This window comes from Drosophila navojoa, chromosome X (genome assembly GCF_054131105.1).
Source record: "Drosophila navojoa isolate 15081-1374.11 chromosome X, UAZ_NAV_1.0, whole genome shotgun sequence".
NCBI lineage: Eukaryota > Metazoa > Arthropoda > Insecta > Diptera > Drosophilidae > Drosophila > Drosophila navojoa.
Window position 1 is genome coordinate 10,043,988 of NC_142895.1, and position 17,446 is coordinate 10,061,433.

The following is a 17,446-nucleotide window of genomic DNA, read 5'->3' on the forward strand; positions in this document are numbered from 1 at the left end:
GTGTCGAGCAGGAGGGGAAATAACACTTGCACTTTTGATAGAAACATATCATTAATGAAACAAATTGCATACCTGCAAAGAGAACAAGAAAAACGTAATTCGTTAGTTTGATCAGAAAAGAAAATATATTACATGTAGAATATGTATAGATCATATAATATAATGTATATAGTATATATAATAATATTTCAAATAAGTCTGAAGCAATTAACAGTTAAAGTTACATATAGAAATATATATATACACACATATATTTTTATGAATGTAATAAACTGAACTCTATAACCCAACTAGCTCAATCGCATTTCTGGATTTACATAGTGTCTATATAATTGTATATACATTTTAATATATAAATCTTATATTCCAAATATATACATGTATTCATATAGCTATGATATTATAATAAAATCTTTTACATTTCGGTTTAGTATCCCATACCTCTTTCGATTCGGCTCGTTTATGCACAGATCTTAAATAAGCATATACATCTTTATATATAGCTCTATAAAGACATTCATACGCTTTGATGTATCACTTCGTATCCCACATCGGCTCAAAGAATATTTATTTCTTTACTCGAAAATCCAGCTTCGGGCTGTGCTTATCTTTAAACTATCTCTCAGAAAGTTCTTCAGAGACAATTTCACGTAGAACACTCAGTTGAAATTCTGATTCTTGACTTTGCACTCACACAACAAAAAACAAAAAATAAATAAAATAAACCTAGGTAAAAAACCAGAAGATAGTACAAAAAAAAAATGATTTATGACAGCATTTTAACGTACCAAAAACGAACAAAAAAATTAATGAAAAAACATATTTAAACAATTTCTTTTGTTTTCGTTGGTTTTTATCTAGTTTTTGTTTTCGTTTTCGTTTTGTTTTTCGAATTCGCGGCAAAAGATTCGCTTGACGGCAACTGACAAACTGAAATATGTGAAATTATTAAAATCCATTCAATGGCATCTAAGTAGAAGTACACACACATAGACTGAGAGAGACAGTGAGCATGGGAGAGAGCGAGAAAGAGAGACAAACCACATTTTGCTGTCAATTGAATGTGAAGTGTGTTTCACAGATCGCAAACAGTTGAAGGCAAAATGCGAGAGCTTCTGGACGCACCGAGGGTAGGGGGATCATTACATATACGTATATATGTATGTGTATATTTATTTGTGTGTGGCATTATCAGCGTGTTTATATTAAGTGTGACACTCGTTTATGGGTGTTTTCGAGTGCAATGCATTAAATGCAAGCGATTATCTTTTAACACCCGAAGCTAATCTCAACTGCAGGGGGGAATGTATCAACCGAGAAAAAGAGACAGGCAGAGCAACCGAAAGAAAAAGAGAGAGAGAGGGGTGAGAGAGAGGGAGATCATTCGGCTGATAGTTCCATTGGATTTTAGCTCACTCGTAAACCACTCAAACAAAAGCTCTCTCAATGGCACACAAATTTTTCTACTTTTTCAGTTTCAACATAAGCTGTAAACCTCTATAAAAGTCCCTTAAGGCTTTAACTCTTCTAGCTCACTTAAGGCCTGCTCAAAGACTTGGGCTTGCACATGTCTGAAAAGTGCTCTATCAAGCTACTTTTTACCCTTTATATGAACAGAAATTGACGAGCTTTAGTTGTATTTCTTTTGAAAATGATTTTACCTTAAGATACAATGTTTAAGCACGCTTAAAGCTCGCTTCAAGCCCTTCGTACACTTAAATCCATGTGAGACACTCATTAAGCTTTAGAGCTTACATAACGGAAATCGAAATTTTATGCACATCGTAATCAATTCAACTAATCGAAAGATTTCAGGTTTAAGAACACTTAAAGCTCTTTTACCAAATTTAAGCACACACTTCACACTTCCGGCAGCGCTTCTCATCATTTCTCTTGAAGCTACAAATGAAGTCTGAATGTTGCGCCATCGAGAACTCTTCTCCAGAGGCCCCAACCAAGGCTTACGTAATAATAGTAAAGCTATACGTTTTGAAACTAAACAAGGTTAAAGATCAAAGCACAAAACTCACATTAAAAACTCATTTGCTAAAATCATTCTGCTACAGATCGTAAATAATGAGATGCTCTATGCCACATATATGTATATGTACATAGGCATGTATATATAAAAATACATATATTTATGTTTGTTATATTAGCTTAGAAAGTTTATTGCAATTCACAGCTAGTTTTAGTTTAGAAATAGTTCTATATAGAGTCGAATTTTGATATTAACACTTATGAATTCCAGATTAATAGCTGTTTTCTTATCCCTTATCTCGCACTCTTTGCTGGTGAATCAAATTAGAATTCGAATTAGACTTGAATAAAGTGATGACAGCGTTAACTATCAAGATTAAGATTCCCAAGCAGATGAGCTATGTGGGCCAAGACCAAAGTCAGTTGCATCGCATTCACTTACATAGACGATAGGGGGATTTCCATTTAGACGTCGAATACCCAGTCACTCAGTCAGCCATTGCAAATCTATTGATACTTCAATGGGTATTTGCTTTCTCATTGACAATCCCATCATAATTGCTCCAAATATTTTTGAAGCTGAAGAAGTGACAATGAAGGTGTATAGATAGCTCTTCTACAGAGCAAATCGACATCAAAAATTCAGCGTTTAAGTCAACAAATTGATTCTAGACTCATGTTAACAGTTGATTCAATATTCCAGGTCTTCATGCTACATTTTAGGAGATCTCATCATTATCTATCTCTTTCATTGCATATCTCTATAGTACTTTGAAGAATTTTCCTCAAGTTCATGCTTTAAAATTTCTTTAATTTATTTACAACGTAAACACTATTACAATTTGCAAATGTTATTCGAAACCTATAACGAACAATTGACCCATTTGAGTTAATGTTCTCAGCAAAGACAGAGAAACAAAGAAGGGGTGCGACCGAGAGAGAGAGAGAGAGAGACAGGGAGAGAGAGAAAGAGAGAGAGAGGTACTACCCCTTAAACGGGCATTGCATGTTGCCTTTCATAAAAATTTAACAACAATACAAGAAGCACTTCAAGCAGAGGGCTCGACTAAAATATACCCTGGACAAAAAAAAAAGTAATTCTGAAAAACTTTGATGATATCAGATCTGAAATCAATAATATATCTCAAAAAGTGTTAGCTGTAAACTGTTAACTGTTAACTGTGAACTGTAAGCTACTTACCCTAAAATAGTTCACAGAAGAAAAGTCTATAAGACTGGAGAAAATATATAAATCATATTTATCGCTTAAAATCGAAATCCTTCGTATACACGAAAAGAGATTTGGAGGAAAAGGACAAGAATAAATCGTAGGAGAAAATTAATCAAAGGGAATGGGAGACAAGACTTTATCGACGAGTGAATTCAGCTTAAGTATCTAATATAATACGATTAATCAACGAGCAATATGCCCTACATATTTTCTATGAGTCCAGGGTATATAAAAAAAAAAAAAAATTCCTGGAAATTCAATCAACGCGAATGCACTCGAAAAATGTATTCACAAAAACGAGTCGCCCACATGGAAATGATACTCAACATATATTATCATCATATGTATGGTATATATATATATGTATATACATAGTTGTACACTCAGAATGCACTGGACAGTATGTGGAACTGGAGAGCAAGACCAACAGTAACAGTGACAACAACAACAATGACAACAACAACACCAGCAAAGGCAACAAATTGCACGCATCTTTCAATTGAGGAGGTTAGGTTTTCCCCTTAGGGGTAACTGGGGGCACATCCATATTCATAGTAGTTATAGTAGTTATACTATATATTTAGTCGTTGTGCGTTATCAGTCCAACTGCACTTTTGAAATTGAACTGAAATCAAATTCCACGCACTTAACTGAGCTGCATAACTGTATACATTTCCTGTTCCTTATCATACATAATCTATTATTTTCAGCATAGATATATCTATGGACTTTATTGCACGTACATAATTCAAAAGCCTTAAGCGTTACTTACGGGTAACCTGGTAACTGAGTTTCCTTTAAGCATACACAGGATTGTCTTTACATCAGTTTTCATGGAAATCGAAATGAACTTAAACATGATATGATATGATATGATGATTTGTAGCATCAAACTAGAAAGGTAATTCCACACAAAGAATGGTTTGAGCTTAGACATAGCTATAGAAGATATGAGCTTGAGAGCCTAAGACCCCAAAATGCAATATATCATTTTGGAATCTGAAGTCCGCAACTTGGGATCTTTGGAAGTGGATATCATCAAAGCTCTATGTTGTATATCAATGAGGTACTCAAAAATCTACTGTTCCTACATATGTATATCTATAGCTGAATAGAATGGCATAATAGTATTACTCATTGGTGACATTTTCATAAATTTTCACTTCCTCTTTCTTAGATTGAAGCTAAGATCTAAGGAAGAGGAAGTGGAAATTTATGAAAATATCATCAATGAGTAATACTATCACGACTAGCTGCAATTCTATCCTGTTTCATCTAAAGTTTCCTTGTACATATAATACCAATTCGTTAAGTTTATATATGATGACTCTCCTCAAATATAATTTCCATGTTGTTTGCAAATATTTTACGCAAATATTTCTCTAATTGCTTATACACATTATATGTCTATATACTTATGTGTATACTTTGGCATACATTGGCAATAGAAAATTATAAATAAAGCGTTGGCTCTTGTGACGTCACGAGATACGATAATTATAAAGAAATTCCATTGTTTTTAGATGGCAACTCAACTTTGGCAACGGCAATTGCAGTCCAACAGCCAAATACGCCGCGTAGAGCCAAATATGTCTAGGGCATTATGTCGTTGGCGTTTGCACAATTATACATAGATATGTATATACATATCTAACTATCAGTCTAGAAATCGGTAGGGTTAGCCATTTGTCAATCGCTCAATCGCTCAGTGCGGACATTCGCTGCATGCAAATCGGAACTCGAGAAGCTCTCAATTGAAATCGATCCGATCTGACAAAGTAAAAGTCCGGCGACAACAATAAGTGAAAGTGTTTAAGCTGAGTATGCCCAACTGGCAGATAGCCTCTGCTAATTATGGATCTATATATATATATTCATGACCATATACACATAGCGTAAATTAAGTGTTTCGAAATGGTACGATACCCATCGTATGTCATAGAGATATAAATAAGATAAAGCATAGCTGCAGCTCTAAGGGAATCGCAAGGTAAATGTTTTATATATCGATATTTATCGATGATAATATATATGAGAAAATTCTATACGGCTGCAGCAATCCCAGCCAGCCTCTTTCCACCTACAATATATCTCTCTCGAACAAGGGCTTAACATATGCAATTACAGGGTATATCAAATGCAAATCGATGCTTGACATTGGCTATCCATATTCTAAAAGACAGCGTTGCTCAGGGTCTTCTTATTTATTCTTCTTCTTCTTCTTTTTCTCAAGCTATTTTATTGGCAGTCGATTTGGAGGCGAGGGCGTTGGCGTAGCGGACGTAGCATCCGGCCTGATTTGTTGTTGCAGGTAATTGAAAAGCTTGGCCTTGACTTCTCTGTCTTCTTCATATGTGTAAAAAATCAATGCGAGCTGCGATGTAAAATGACTGCAACGCATGACATGCCTCAATGTCAATATAGACCAAGAGCACATTCAGGCCTAAAGTACCAAATGACACGAAAACTCACGTAAAGCTGACAGAGTTCCATGAATGAATGAATATTTTCCGATTAATTCTGATAAATCCAGTCAAACCTATATCAATTTAGCTCTAATTTGCATGAGCGCAAGCTTTGAACAGATTAGATTAGAGTAATTAGCTTAAGTTATAAGCCATAAAGATTCAGTTTTTCATCAGAGCCAGTCTTTCCCATACTATCAATGTAGTCAAAGCTCTATGGAAAATATCTAAGCCTGGAATCTTGTGTGGGTAGATATGAGCTCCCGTACTTAACAAGAAACATTTGGGATCAGTCTGAGTCAGTGTGAGTCAGTGTGAGTCTTTGGCAGGTTTTCGAGGAGAATATTCAACATAAGTTTCTAATCATATTTTACTTTAAATATTATCAAAATTTTACCACTTTGGATTAAGCTTTATGGTAATTTAAGAGCTCTAAGACTAAGCAGCTGAGACAATTGCAGATCTCTCTGGAGAGCTTTGAGAAGACGGCTTACCTGTTCACAGCTTGGCTGATATATTGTATCTGTGCATCATGATTGAGCAGCAGGACAACGGGCGTGGGCAGGAACTCATCCAGGATGTGATTGTGCGCCTGCGCCTTGCTCAGCATGGTGATGGCTGTGGCTGAGGAGCAGGAGGATGTTGTCGATGTGGACGAGGCGTTCGATGACACCGGCGAGGGCATCGGTGTGATCGAGGGCGTGGCTATCGATAGCTTTGACGAATTCTTGTTCGAACCAAAGCTGCGGCGTATCGATTGTAGACTCTGACGCAAGAACGATTCGCGCTTGATGTTGCCGCTGCGACGTTTCGATGCCGGCGGCTCGATAATGCACAGCGCCGACGCCTCAAAGTGCACCTTGCCGGGCAGCGATTGTGGGCGTGGCAGGTGTAAGCCATGCGCCGCTGGTGAGTGCTTGAGCAGCTCCTCATACTCGTGCGGATTGCGACGCAGCAGCTGCGCCTCCTGCTCGCTAATGAACTGCGGATCCTGCGGATCCTGTGGATCCTGTTGATCCTCCTCCCGCTGTTTCTTTCCATTTTTGATTGCCTTCGTTTTCGGCTTTGTGTTTTGGGACTTCTTCGTGCGCGTCTTCTTGGTGGGCTGCTCATCGGCAACCAGCATCAAGGAGGCGATATCCGGAAAGGGTTCCATATCAGGCGATTGCAAACGCTTATTATATAGCCCATGGTTATTGTTATTGTTATTATTGTTGTTGTTTCTATTACTATTATTGTTATTGTTTCTTTCGATGAAACTGTAGGATTTGATGAGAAACAGATTCGATTTGTTTTTCTTCGCCTTTAGCTGCTGCAGAGTGCTCTCCGGCTCCATCGATGAATCGACTTTCCCATTGCTGTTGACCTCCTCGTCGTTGATTGTGGCCATTGTCTGAGTTACTTATTTTGTTTGTTTTTTCTTCTTCTACTACTTTTATTTTGCTCTTCTTCTTGTTTCAATATTCTTTTTTGTTAGTTTTTCTTTTTTTTTTTTGCTATTTTTTGCTTGGTTTATTGTTCTAGTTGGTGCGTGTTTTCACTATTTAACAACAACATCTTTTCGATCAGATCTCTCTGCATCTGCCTCTGTCTCCCTCTCTCCCTCGCACACTCTCTTCGACTGCTGAAAGAAGGGCAGAGCTAAAGTTATTTTTATGCCACTGCGTTGACATTGGCGGAGCGGAGCGGAGCGAAGTGAGAGCGCTTCAGGCACTGGGAGGTCGATAAACTATCAAACACACACACACACACACACGCACGCACACAAATATTGTTGAATACCTGTGCGTGTATTGGTGAGCTATTGAAAGCTTCCCTTAGACAAAATGCAGCCGTCTGAGCATCTCTCGTTTGTATTGTTGTTGCTTTTATAGTTTTACTTAAGTAAGCGAATCTTTGTAATGATCTTGATTGAAAGAACTAGTTTAGAGATCAGTAAACAAGTGCAGTTCAGTTGCTTATAAAGGTAACTACGTGCGTTGCATTAAGATGTGTAGCTACGGATCAACAGATCTACTGATCAATTGAACTGAACGGATTGTTGAACTAATTCCACAAATGGAAATAGTATTTGAATGACTATTTATCATAAGAACTTAATCGTTATGTTAACCTCATAATAATCTATATTCTTCTTTTGTCTCTATAATATGATAGATAGATACTCTTCTATAAAATTATGTTAAATTCATAGTAAATTGTCTATGAATATATCGTTCCATATATCATAAACCATGATAATATTATATAACTGCTCTTTTAGTTTTACTTCTGCCTGTATTTAAATATAGAATCTTTAAAAAAGTTTCCAATATTATAAAAAACAACTTTTTCCAAATATATGCGAACGGAAATGTAATTAAATAAGAATTTTACGCTCTACTGAAGTATAACAAATTAGATCTATATATTAGTCAGAGTAAAACGTTATATAAAATATTTAAGCTACTTGTTTTGATGGGATTACTCTATTGTTAGGTATTTCTGCAAGGACTGCAAATGTTACATAACTGAAAATTGGTTTTAGATCTATGTATCCGCAAATATTTCCATCTCATTGTGAATTGACAGCTTTTAACCAATTGAGTGCTAATCTGTATTGGTTTACAGTTAGCATATATTAAGTTGAAAATTTGTAATGTGCGATTCAACATTATCATAGATCTCTTAATTAAACGAACAAAATTAATTAAACTGTCGCTGCTAATTTTTCATATAGTTAGCACCGTTCGCTCCAAATGTTAAAATATGCTTTTTATATTTATTGTTGACAAAGAACTCGCACGAATGCCAGCTGATAATTATTTGAAATTTCAATCATGATTATTATAGATTTAGATAATAAATATATAAATATATATAGTAGGAAACCGGGCTTCTTTTTGCGTAATGCTACTGCAGATGCTCGCGCTCTTTCTAACATCAGCTGTTGCCGCATGTCCATGCCAGCGCATGTGTGTGTGTGTGTTGGTTTTCTTTTCGCTGCAAAAGTTCTTATTGTCATATGTACTACAATAGATGGCGCCACACAGCAGCCGCCCGGCATACGACAATTGTCTGCCACACAGGCCCACACACATATACATTCTCACATTCTTACATATGTACATTCTCTCTCCACCATTCACACATACGCACACGCTCTCACTTCGCCTCGTTCGAATTGTTGTTTTGGTCTGGCCAGCAGGTCTTTTGCTCTCACGCTCTGCCTCTCTCAGCTGTGCGCGTGTATTTGCTTTACCGCTTCTTCTTCGCCTTGCTGCTTCTGCCGCCGCTGTTGTTGTTCTTGTTGTGGAGTACAATTCTTTTTCTTATTTTTTTTGAATTGGCGTTTTTTTGTTTTGCTTTTCTCGTCTTTTTTGCATTTATTTTTGGCCACGACACACGGCCAACAATTTCCGTCACTTTTTTTCTTTTAATGATGTCACTTGGCCGAACTCCCCGTCTACGATGATGTCTACGGCTGTGTTTGCCGCTAACCGTGTAGCCCGTTGTTTTACGAAATATGTTTGATCGACGTTGTTATTGTTCTTGTGCGTATTTCGCTTTGTTGTTAACGCCAAACTAATTCGCCGCAATTCAATAAACATTTACTCTAGAATGGACTTTTTATTTGTTGATAAACTTTATTGTTGTGCACGCGATAGCAAACAAAAACAAACCAAAGGCACTTCACACTCAAAAAAAATGAACTAACGAATTTTTTCAAAAGAATACAAAAAAAAACACAAAATGTGGAAAAGCGGCCACCGCTCGCTACTGCTGCTTAAAAAAGCGCTCTCTCACTCGCTCTCCCGCTCACTGACTGCCCGTCTGCGTTGTCGTCCGCTTTCGCACTGAATTTCAAATTGAAGTGCCGTTGCGGCCAGACCCAACCAACGTCCAGCCAGGCAGCCAGCAGCAGAAGCCGCAGCAGCAGCAGCAGCAGCGACAGCGGCCCTACATCAACAATATCTGAGACGAAGCGAAGCGACGCGGCGAACAGACAAACGACGACGACGGCGATGGCGACGGCGAATTGTGGCCGCATGCATGCATACGCTTATGTCCATGTGTTCATATGGGTGTGTGTTTGTATAATAAACTTCTTCCCTGCTTATCATACTGCGTTGCGTTGGCGTCAGCGCCGACGTAGCCGTTGGCTTCACTTATTATTGTTATTGTTGTAAAGAAATTTAACAATGAAATGAGAGAAGCTGAAGAAGCCGCAGCAGCAGAAGACAAAAAGCTGTGCGCTCTCTCTCTCTCCTTGGTTTTCTACCTCTCTGGCGCTGGTTCTCGTTCGCTTATGCTTCAACTAAGGAGCCACAAGCAGCTGATGCTAGCAGATCCGCAGCTGAGATTTAACTATTCACCGTTAAGCGCTCATTGCTTTGACTCGCCTTTCGCTTGCCAATTGATTTTGCTGTTGTTGTCTTCTATTTTTTGTTCACTGCTGACCCTAAAACCATTCAACAATACCAACACACACACGTGCACAGAGACGTGCGCTTTTTTCTTTCCCTTTGACTGGATGATTTGTGATTTTTCGCTTGCGTTGTGCAAAAATATTGAGCGGCGAAAAATACGTAGCTAAAACTAACAAATATGTATACGAAATGACAATGGAGCAATATATTAAAAGCAAAAAAAAAAGTAGTTTGGCGACACCTCACGCCGGCTTCCCTTCCTAATCAACTGCTTGCTATCGTACATTGGATACATGCCCCACCCCTCAAAATGTTCTTTAGTCTTAATTGAACTCTTACCGTATTATTTTTCGATAAAATTTTAGAGATAAGTCGCCAAGTGTTTATTGATATGGCAACGCTATTGTTAATTGCAATACTACTATTTAATTCCCCTTTCTCTCTCTCTCTCTCTCTCTCTCTCCCTCTATCTCTGACGCACACACACAGTTCAGGCGCCAGTCATGGTCACCCTACAGATGAGCTATGCGAAAACCGCAACCGACTAAAAGCAAAAAATAAAAAAATAATAATAAACAAGGGCAACCTTCCACTCTATCTAACACTCGATCTGTTGTGGCCCATTATACAATTACCCTATATTTGTAAGAGTTAGCATAGGGTGTTACAAACTGAAGTGGACTCATTGATCAATCAATCCTAGAGACTAAGAAATGCTAAGGCTAGGAGATGCTTCTGTTATTATACAAAAATCTGACAGTACTATGTATGATACTGGATTTGTTCTAATATATTTTTGCTCTTTTTTTTTTGTTTCCCCATGAGCTCTGTTATCTTTTTCTCAATTTATTAAATTTTTCTCTTATTATCTGATAATCTCTTCTCTTTCTTCTATGATTAATTCCGTTCTCTGCTCTACTTGTCTCTTCTTCCTTTCGCTTCTGCTAGAGTTTCGCTTTAAATTGATGAAATTTCAATATAAAGGGTAACTTCGAGTGCAGCATTCATCACTAAAGCCCTCTAGACTACTATTATTATTTTATGTGGGGCGTCACTTTCATGGGGCGTTTTGTTTTGCTAATAGTCTCATTAACAGATATGATATCGTATCTGCGAATGGGTCCATGGCTCCATTCAGCGGGAAATGACTGCGAAGATGGGAAAAACTCAACGCAAAAGAGAAATCGTTCAAAGTCGAGGAAAAATTGTCTTGACTCATTGCATTTACCGCTGTTTCTAGGGCCAACACAAGTCTATATAGAAATTAAAAAATAAAGACAAAACGTCACAATTGATAGCGAAATTGCGTAAGATCCAAGTGAAACATAATCAAAATATACATATATATGTGTATATCTGTATATCATATGCCTGTTTATAGAAACAATTATAGCGCAGAAATTAAAATTAATCTTTGCACCTTCTCGAAATGCCAAATGACTAATGATTTCCAGGTGTTCACCATTTGTGCAGATATGACAGCCAAATATGCTGTACACCTGGTCTAATGAACTAAGTAAATTATGATAGGAACTTGTATGCATATACCCATGTATAGTATATGCCCTATCTAACCATATATCTACCCATCGATATGAATACGTCAAGACCTATGCACAGGTGGCCTGATATACGACGACCTAGCAAACATCAGTTATATTATTCGTAATACTAATTGCCAAGCCCGGAGAAGCACCTCACGGCCTTTTCATGACTAATAATGGGTCTACATCGTATCTCTGGTGTATTGGTGTAGTATTCCAAGAAATTTTAAGGGGCTTACCCATTAATTTTAATTGATATTCTTCTCTACTACATATTGCTCATATTCCTTATGTTATATATCTTCCTTCCGATTTGAAGTATACTCCAAAAGAAAAAGTAAAACTTTGTACTTCGCCTAGCTATTTGCATAATTTTAAACTACCTCAAGTCTCTATACATTTTATGTTTTCTGAGTAAACACTTCCCAAACATATACTCTATATACGATCTTAATGGACCAAAATTAGGTTTCCTTTGAAGATGACCGACCCGAAAACTTAAACGATTCACTTTAATGCGCAACCAAAATATTTTGACACAATTTGCATAGATTTATGACGAAAATATACTTAGAACATATTAAAAGACATTTGCATATACATACATATATTATTAAATATGTATATACAATATTAAGTTGTATAGGGCGACAAAAAAAAATCTGGGATCGTGCTATCAGTCACGACTATACAAACGGATGAGTGAGACGAGATGACAAAAGAGTTTTAATCAAAAGATCTCGCTCTTTGGCTCTAGAATTGACGCAGGCAGATCGGAGCTACATATATATATATGTATATGTATATGTATATGTATATATTTATATATGTATATGTATATGAGTATTATCTCGGTACGGTGGGTCTAATAAATCACAGCACGACGTTTACTTAAACAATATGTCCGATAATGTCCCACACCTCACACATACACACGCCTTCTCCTGATAATCCAGAACTAGTTCACACCGATCTCCACCTATTCATCCATCTCTCTCTCTCTCTCTTTTTGTATTCACATCATATATATAAGTATATAATATATAATAATCTATGATCCATGTGGACATTCAACTTATTGATTTGCCATATCTGATCATATAGCTGATCAGCTTTCGACACAGCGAAATCGTTTCAGTCAGTATCTGAGCAAAGGTGAAGATCACGCTTAATGGATTCCAAAAATATACGTTCTTAAAATTCCATTCAAATTACGAATCTTTTTATAAACATTGCCGAATGATGCTTAGTAATATTGTAGAACTCAAGTGAAACCCATTTTTAGTAAGGTTAAACTAATTGTACTCAGAGCTATCGTTTTATTTTGCAAGAAATATTTCTTAATTAGTTCTATTAGTTAGGGCTTACCTGGAATGTTTCCGTTTCGCATTGTCGCCTAGCGAACCTGTTGTGGCAAGTTGCGTTAATCTGCAAGGAAGCAAAAAAAGCTGATGTTTGAAAGAAGAAAATAGTTGGGACATCCAAGCTATAGCAAGTGCAATTATTGCAAGCTAAGCTCTTACCCAAAGAAGAAGCACTATAAATTATAAATCAAGAGGATATGCAGCAAATGTCAGCTCAAGAGCTCAACTATTTTACGAGTTACGATAGTTAGCTACAAGTAGATGTTTCTTGCTGCATTTCAAATTTTGAATAAATAACGGTCTGCTCTAACATCTTACCCACCACGCTGTCGTGCTGGTGCATTTGCAAACCTTGACATGGACTCAGGCATAAGCCAAAGGTTATACTTTCCACTTTCATAACTCAAAATTACACAATCAAAAGGAAGCCCCAAAATGCGTGTGTGTGTGTATATATATGTGTGTGTGTGTCCTCTCTCTTTCGCTTGCATACCCGCAGCAGCATTTAGAAATGAATAAAAACAAACACAGCAAAAAGTGAGAGCAAACAATGTTGTTCGAGCGAATTCAGCGGGCGACCCGCCCTCTTAACGCATAGGCTTGCCGCAAAAGCCGACACTCACACATATACACACACACACGCACACACAAACACGCAGTCATTGCCGCCAGGGCGCGCTCACCTTGATTTTGCGTTTGCACACAGATTTTTGCCAAATTTTCGCAAGAGTTTTACATGCTGTTGCGTATGGTAAAAGTTTTCCCAACACTTTTTGCACTTTTTGTGAATTGTTGTTGCTGATTAATGTGCGTGTGCTTTAACTTTTACTTTCGCTGCTCGCGGCGAATTCGCGTATTGCGGATTTCTCAGTTGCGTGTTCTGGCGAAACAAATAATTTGCTGTTGTAGTTTGTTATTATTGAATATTGCTTTTTCTTTTATTATTTAGTAAAGCGAATATTTTTGGCAAAGCCCTGAGAAGTACCGTTAACGACACGACGCGCTCAGCACTCGCTAAATATATAAACTGAAGCCTTCTCTGCCGCTGTTTCAGCTCTTCTGTGTGTTGTGCGGCATTCACAGCAGCAGTAGCAGCAGCACTAGTACCGTTAGCAAAGCAGCTGTGCGGCTGGGTGGTGGGTTTGTGCGGGCGCAAGCCACCACCAAATTGAAGCGCACACACAGTGGAACAAATTAGCACTTGTATGTGGCAAGCGCTCAATTTGGCGAATATGCGGCGAATTGCAAGCTTGCACGCTCCTCTATGAATGTATGGACATGTATCCTGTGTGCTGCAGAATGTGCTTAGTTGATTTCTAAAAACAATTTATAGCTCTAAGCGCTGCTCAAATGCACAAATTACCCCATTGTAGTCCAAAGCAGGCATTAGGCAGCTTAGAAGACACTGAGAGAACGAACGAGCAAGAGAGAGAGAGAGGTATGAAGAGAGCGTGTATGCAAATATAAATTGTCAATGCAAATACACATGTAAAATTACATACATACATATGTATGTACGTGTGTGTATCCTATATAAGGGCCCTAGGCATGGACAAGCTCTGCACAGATGATTCTGTTTGCTGCTGATTAGCTTTGCATTGCTCTCTCGCGGGAGAGCAGTTTGCGCATGCACACACACACACACATGTATGTACATATGTACACACATGCACCATCATAGCAATTTATGTTTGCGAGTTTAGATGATTATGTCGACAACAGTGTTGAACAGCACGGTTATTTCCCGACAAATCTGGCTTTTTATTGAAGTGTTATTGTGCTTGATCTAAACAGAAAGAGCTAGATTCTTTTCTCTCATATCGTGTGAGTAGATACATATAAGTATGTGTAGATTATCTAAATGACAGAATACACCAAGCACATACACATGTGTGTGTGTGTGGCTGCATTTGTTTAGGTAATTAAAAGCCTTTTAGTATCTTTTAATTATGATAGAAGCAAAATACCTCACGTGACGTTAGCTAGATAAATAGCCACCATAATAATATCTAATTTGTTTTGCGCGGCCCGGTGCTGGCGTGACACGCATGCATCACTAGCCACATGTCGGCAGAATCCGTAACAAGAGCGAAGGAGAAGAAACTAAAGGTCAAGCTCATTAGGCGGAGCTGATGTAAGTGCCGCAGCGCCATCTTACGGCTGCCAAACGCAGCTAGTCAGCTCTTTGCCCCCATCTCTTTGCTCTCTTTGCTCTCTCTCTCTGTCTTACTGTGTGCGTGTGTGTGCATTTGTTTATTGGACAAACGAAAACAAAACACAAAACTCATGCAATAAATTAATTGGCAACGAGGGGCAGCCGTCACGCCAAAAAATGTGCCCAGCTGATAGATAAACAAAACGAAAACATACAAATGTTTGTAAATGTTAAGCAAATACATACCAATTCCAAAATGCGCAACAATAACAAATTACAAGTAAAATCATTTAGTGCGCTGACCTTGCGAGTAGAGAGAGGGAGAGAGAGAGAGAGATAGTAAGAGGGAGCGAATTGGAGCGCAGCGAAAGAAATGGCTGCGCAACACGCCACCCAAACCCAAATATTCGCTGCGATCTGCAAAACTCGCCGCGCAATTGCACAACGCTGCGCAGCTGTTGCTGCCGCTGCGAAACACTTACCGTTCCTCGCTGGCGCTGAAGCCAACCGATGCGGTTGTCACTTTAAGCGTCTGTCGCAGCAGCGAGCCTAGAACGCTGCGCGTCGCCGTTGGCTTCTTACTATTACTACTGCTGTGGCTGCTGTTGCGGCTGTTGCTGGGATCGGTGTTGCAGCGCGGCCGAAAGATCTCATTGAGCTGTGTGGGGCGTGGCGGGCGCTTGTGCAGCGGCTGTGGCGAGGCCAATGGCGATAAATCTGCCGCATCCTGTGATGGCGTCAACGAATTCGCCCGACCACGGCGATTAGGCGAAGCCGAGCGACTGGTCAGTCGCTGTGCGGCGTTGCTGCTGCTGCTGCTGTTGCTGCTGCTTTGAGCAGTTGGAGTGAGGTAGCTCATTTTATTGACCAAACGCTGCGTACCGTTAGTTTTGTGTGTGTGTTTTTCTTTTAATATAATTATTATTATTATTTTATTTTGTTGACTCTGGATTTGCGTAAGCAATCAAATCGTACGCTTTGCCGTAAGCACGGCTGCTCAGCGAATGGCGGCCGCAGCGGCAAACTGTTTGGATGCCTCCTCACTGATGTTGCATGCCAAAATGCGGCAAGGTGAACAAAATAGAATGGAAAACAGCAATAGCAACAACAACAACAAACCAGAGAAAAAAACACTATATTGGCCCCCGCTTTCAGTGCTGACATTATCGAATTGACAAAAGAATTGGCAAACGAAATGGCCGTAAAAAACAGACAACAACAGCAAAGCAGAGCGAAAAGTGTGAAGGCGACACGCTGAAAGGCAAACCATACAGAAATAAACATGAAAAGGCAATCGCCGACGTCGAAGTCGACCGCGCGACTGCTTTGACATAACCGTTATGCAGGCACTCAAAGTACAGTCAGATAACGTTACAACTTGTTGGCGAATCGGAAAAGGAAATTAACAAATTCTGATTGAGTACAAAACGAGGAAGCTAAGAAGAGCAAATTAAATAAGTTTTAGAAATGGGCTTTGCTCCTAAAGAAAAGCACAAAGAAAACTTCATTTTAGTTGGTATTTCCAATGTGTTGAGATGAGTGTAAAGCTTATTAATAGATATAGTATTTAGAATAGTAAATATTTGTATTTGTATATGAATGTGTAAGTACAATATATCACCTATCTATCTATTTTTTAAACTATCGTCAGAATCGTTGATAGCCAAGCGTGGAAAGTACACTAAGCATTTTACATCATCTATTTTGACTAGTTTTATACATGTACTTCGAATCCTTTTTTACGTAAATTTATTATGTTATTTCTGCGAGCTTTTAAGTAGCAGCCATTGGGTAAGTCCATCCAACGTCGACGTTACAAACATTTCTCTTATGTTGTTTGTTTATTACGAAGAATGGATTCATAGATGGATTTTACTATATAAAATGGATCGCTGGCTGAACGAAAATAAAACACTGCTGAGATTTGGTCAAAGTCTGGGTGAGTCCCGTGAGTTGGGCAATCGCGATTCTCTCAGTAGGTTTCTCAAGCTGTTTTCAAGCGCCACAATGCAGCTCTTTAAGTGGATCTTAGGCAATTGTTGCAGCTACGTTGATCCCGAGAATATTCTGCATGCTGAGTGAAAACTAAACAACTTGAGTATGATGTGACCACATGATGTAAAATATATATATTAATTTTTTAGATATAAAATTGAACTGAAAGTAATCTATACTAAAGCTGGTATATTCTTATATGTAAGAGTTCGTCTCGAGAGAGCTTCAATATTTCTCTTCAGTGGAATTTTTATATAATTTTCGTAATAGGCAGATGGAGGCAGAGCAGAGTCTAACAAGCTG

At 38.4% G+C, this 17,446-nt stretch overlaps 1 protein-coding gene across 3 annotated transcripts in view; it reads right to left on the bottom strand.

The window, feature by feature from the left end:
* Positions 1–9,570, bottom strand: part of LOC108655784 (uncharacterized) — a 32,650-nt gene extending 23,080 nt beyond the window's left edge. Inside the window, exons 1-2 of one of the 3 annotated variants that reach the window (XM_089264380.1) lie at positions 8,918–9,570; positions 6,171–7,216 (exon numbers count right to left, since the gene is read on the bottom strand). In XM_089264380.1, coding sequence (XP_089120506.1) covers positions 6,171–7,066 — 896 coding nt within the window. In that variant the 5' untranslated portion in view covers positions 7,067–7,216; positions 8,918–9,570. Of the gene's footprint in view, positions 1–6,170; positions 7,298–8,917 lie in introns of all 3 variants that reach the window. The other 2 variants (XM_089264379.1, XM_018107596.3) reach the window with 2 other exon arrangements.
* Between the last annotated feature and the right edge of the window lie 7,876 nt (positions 9,571–17,446).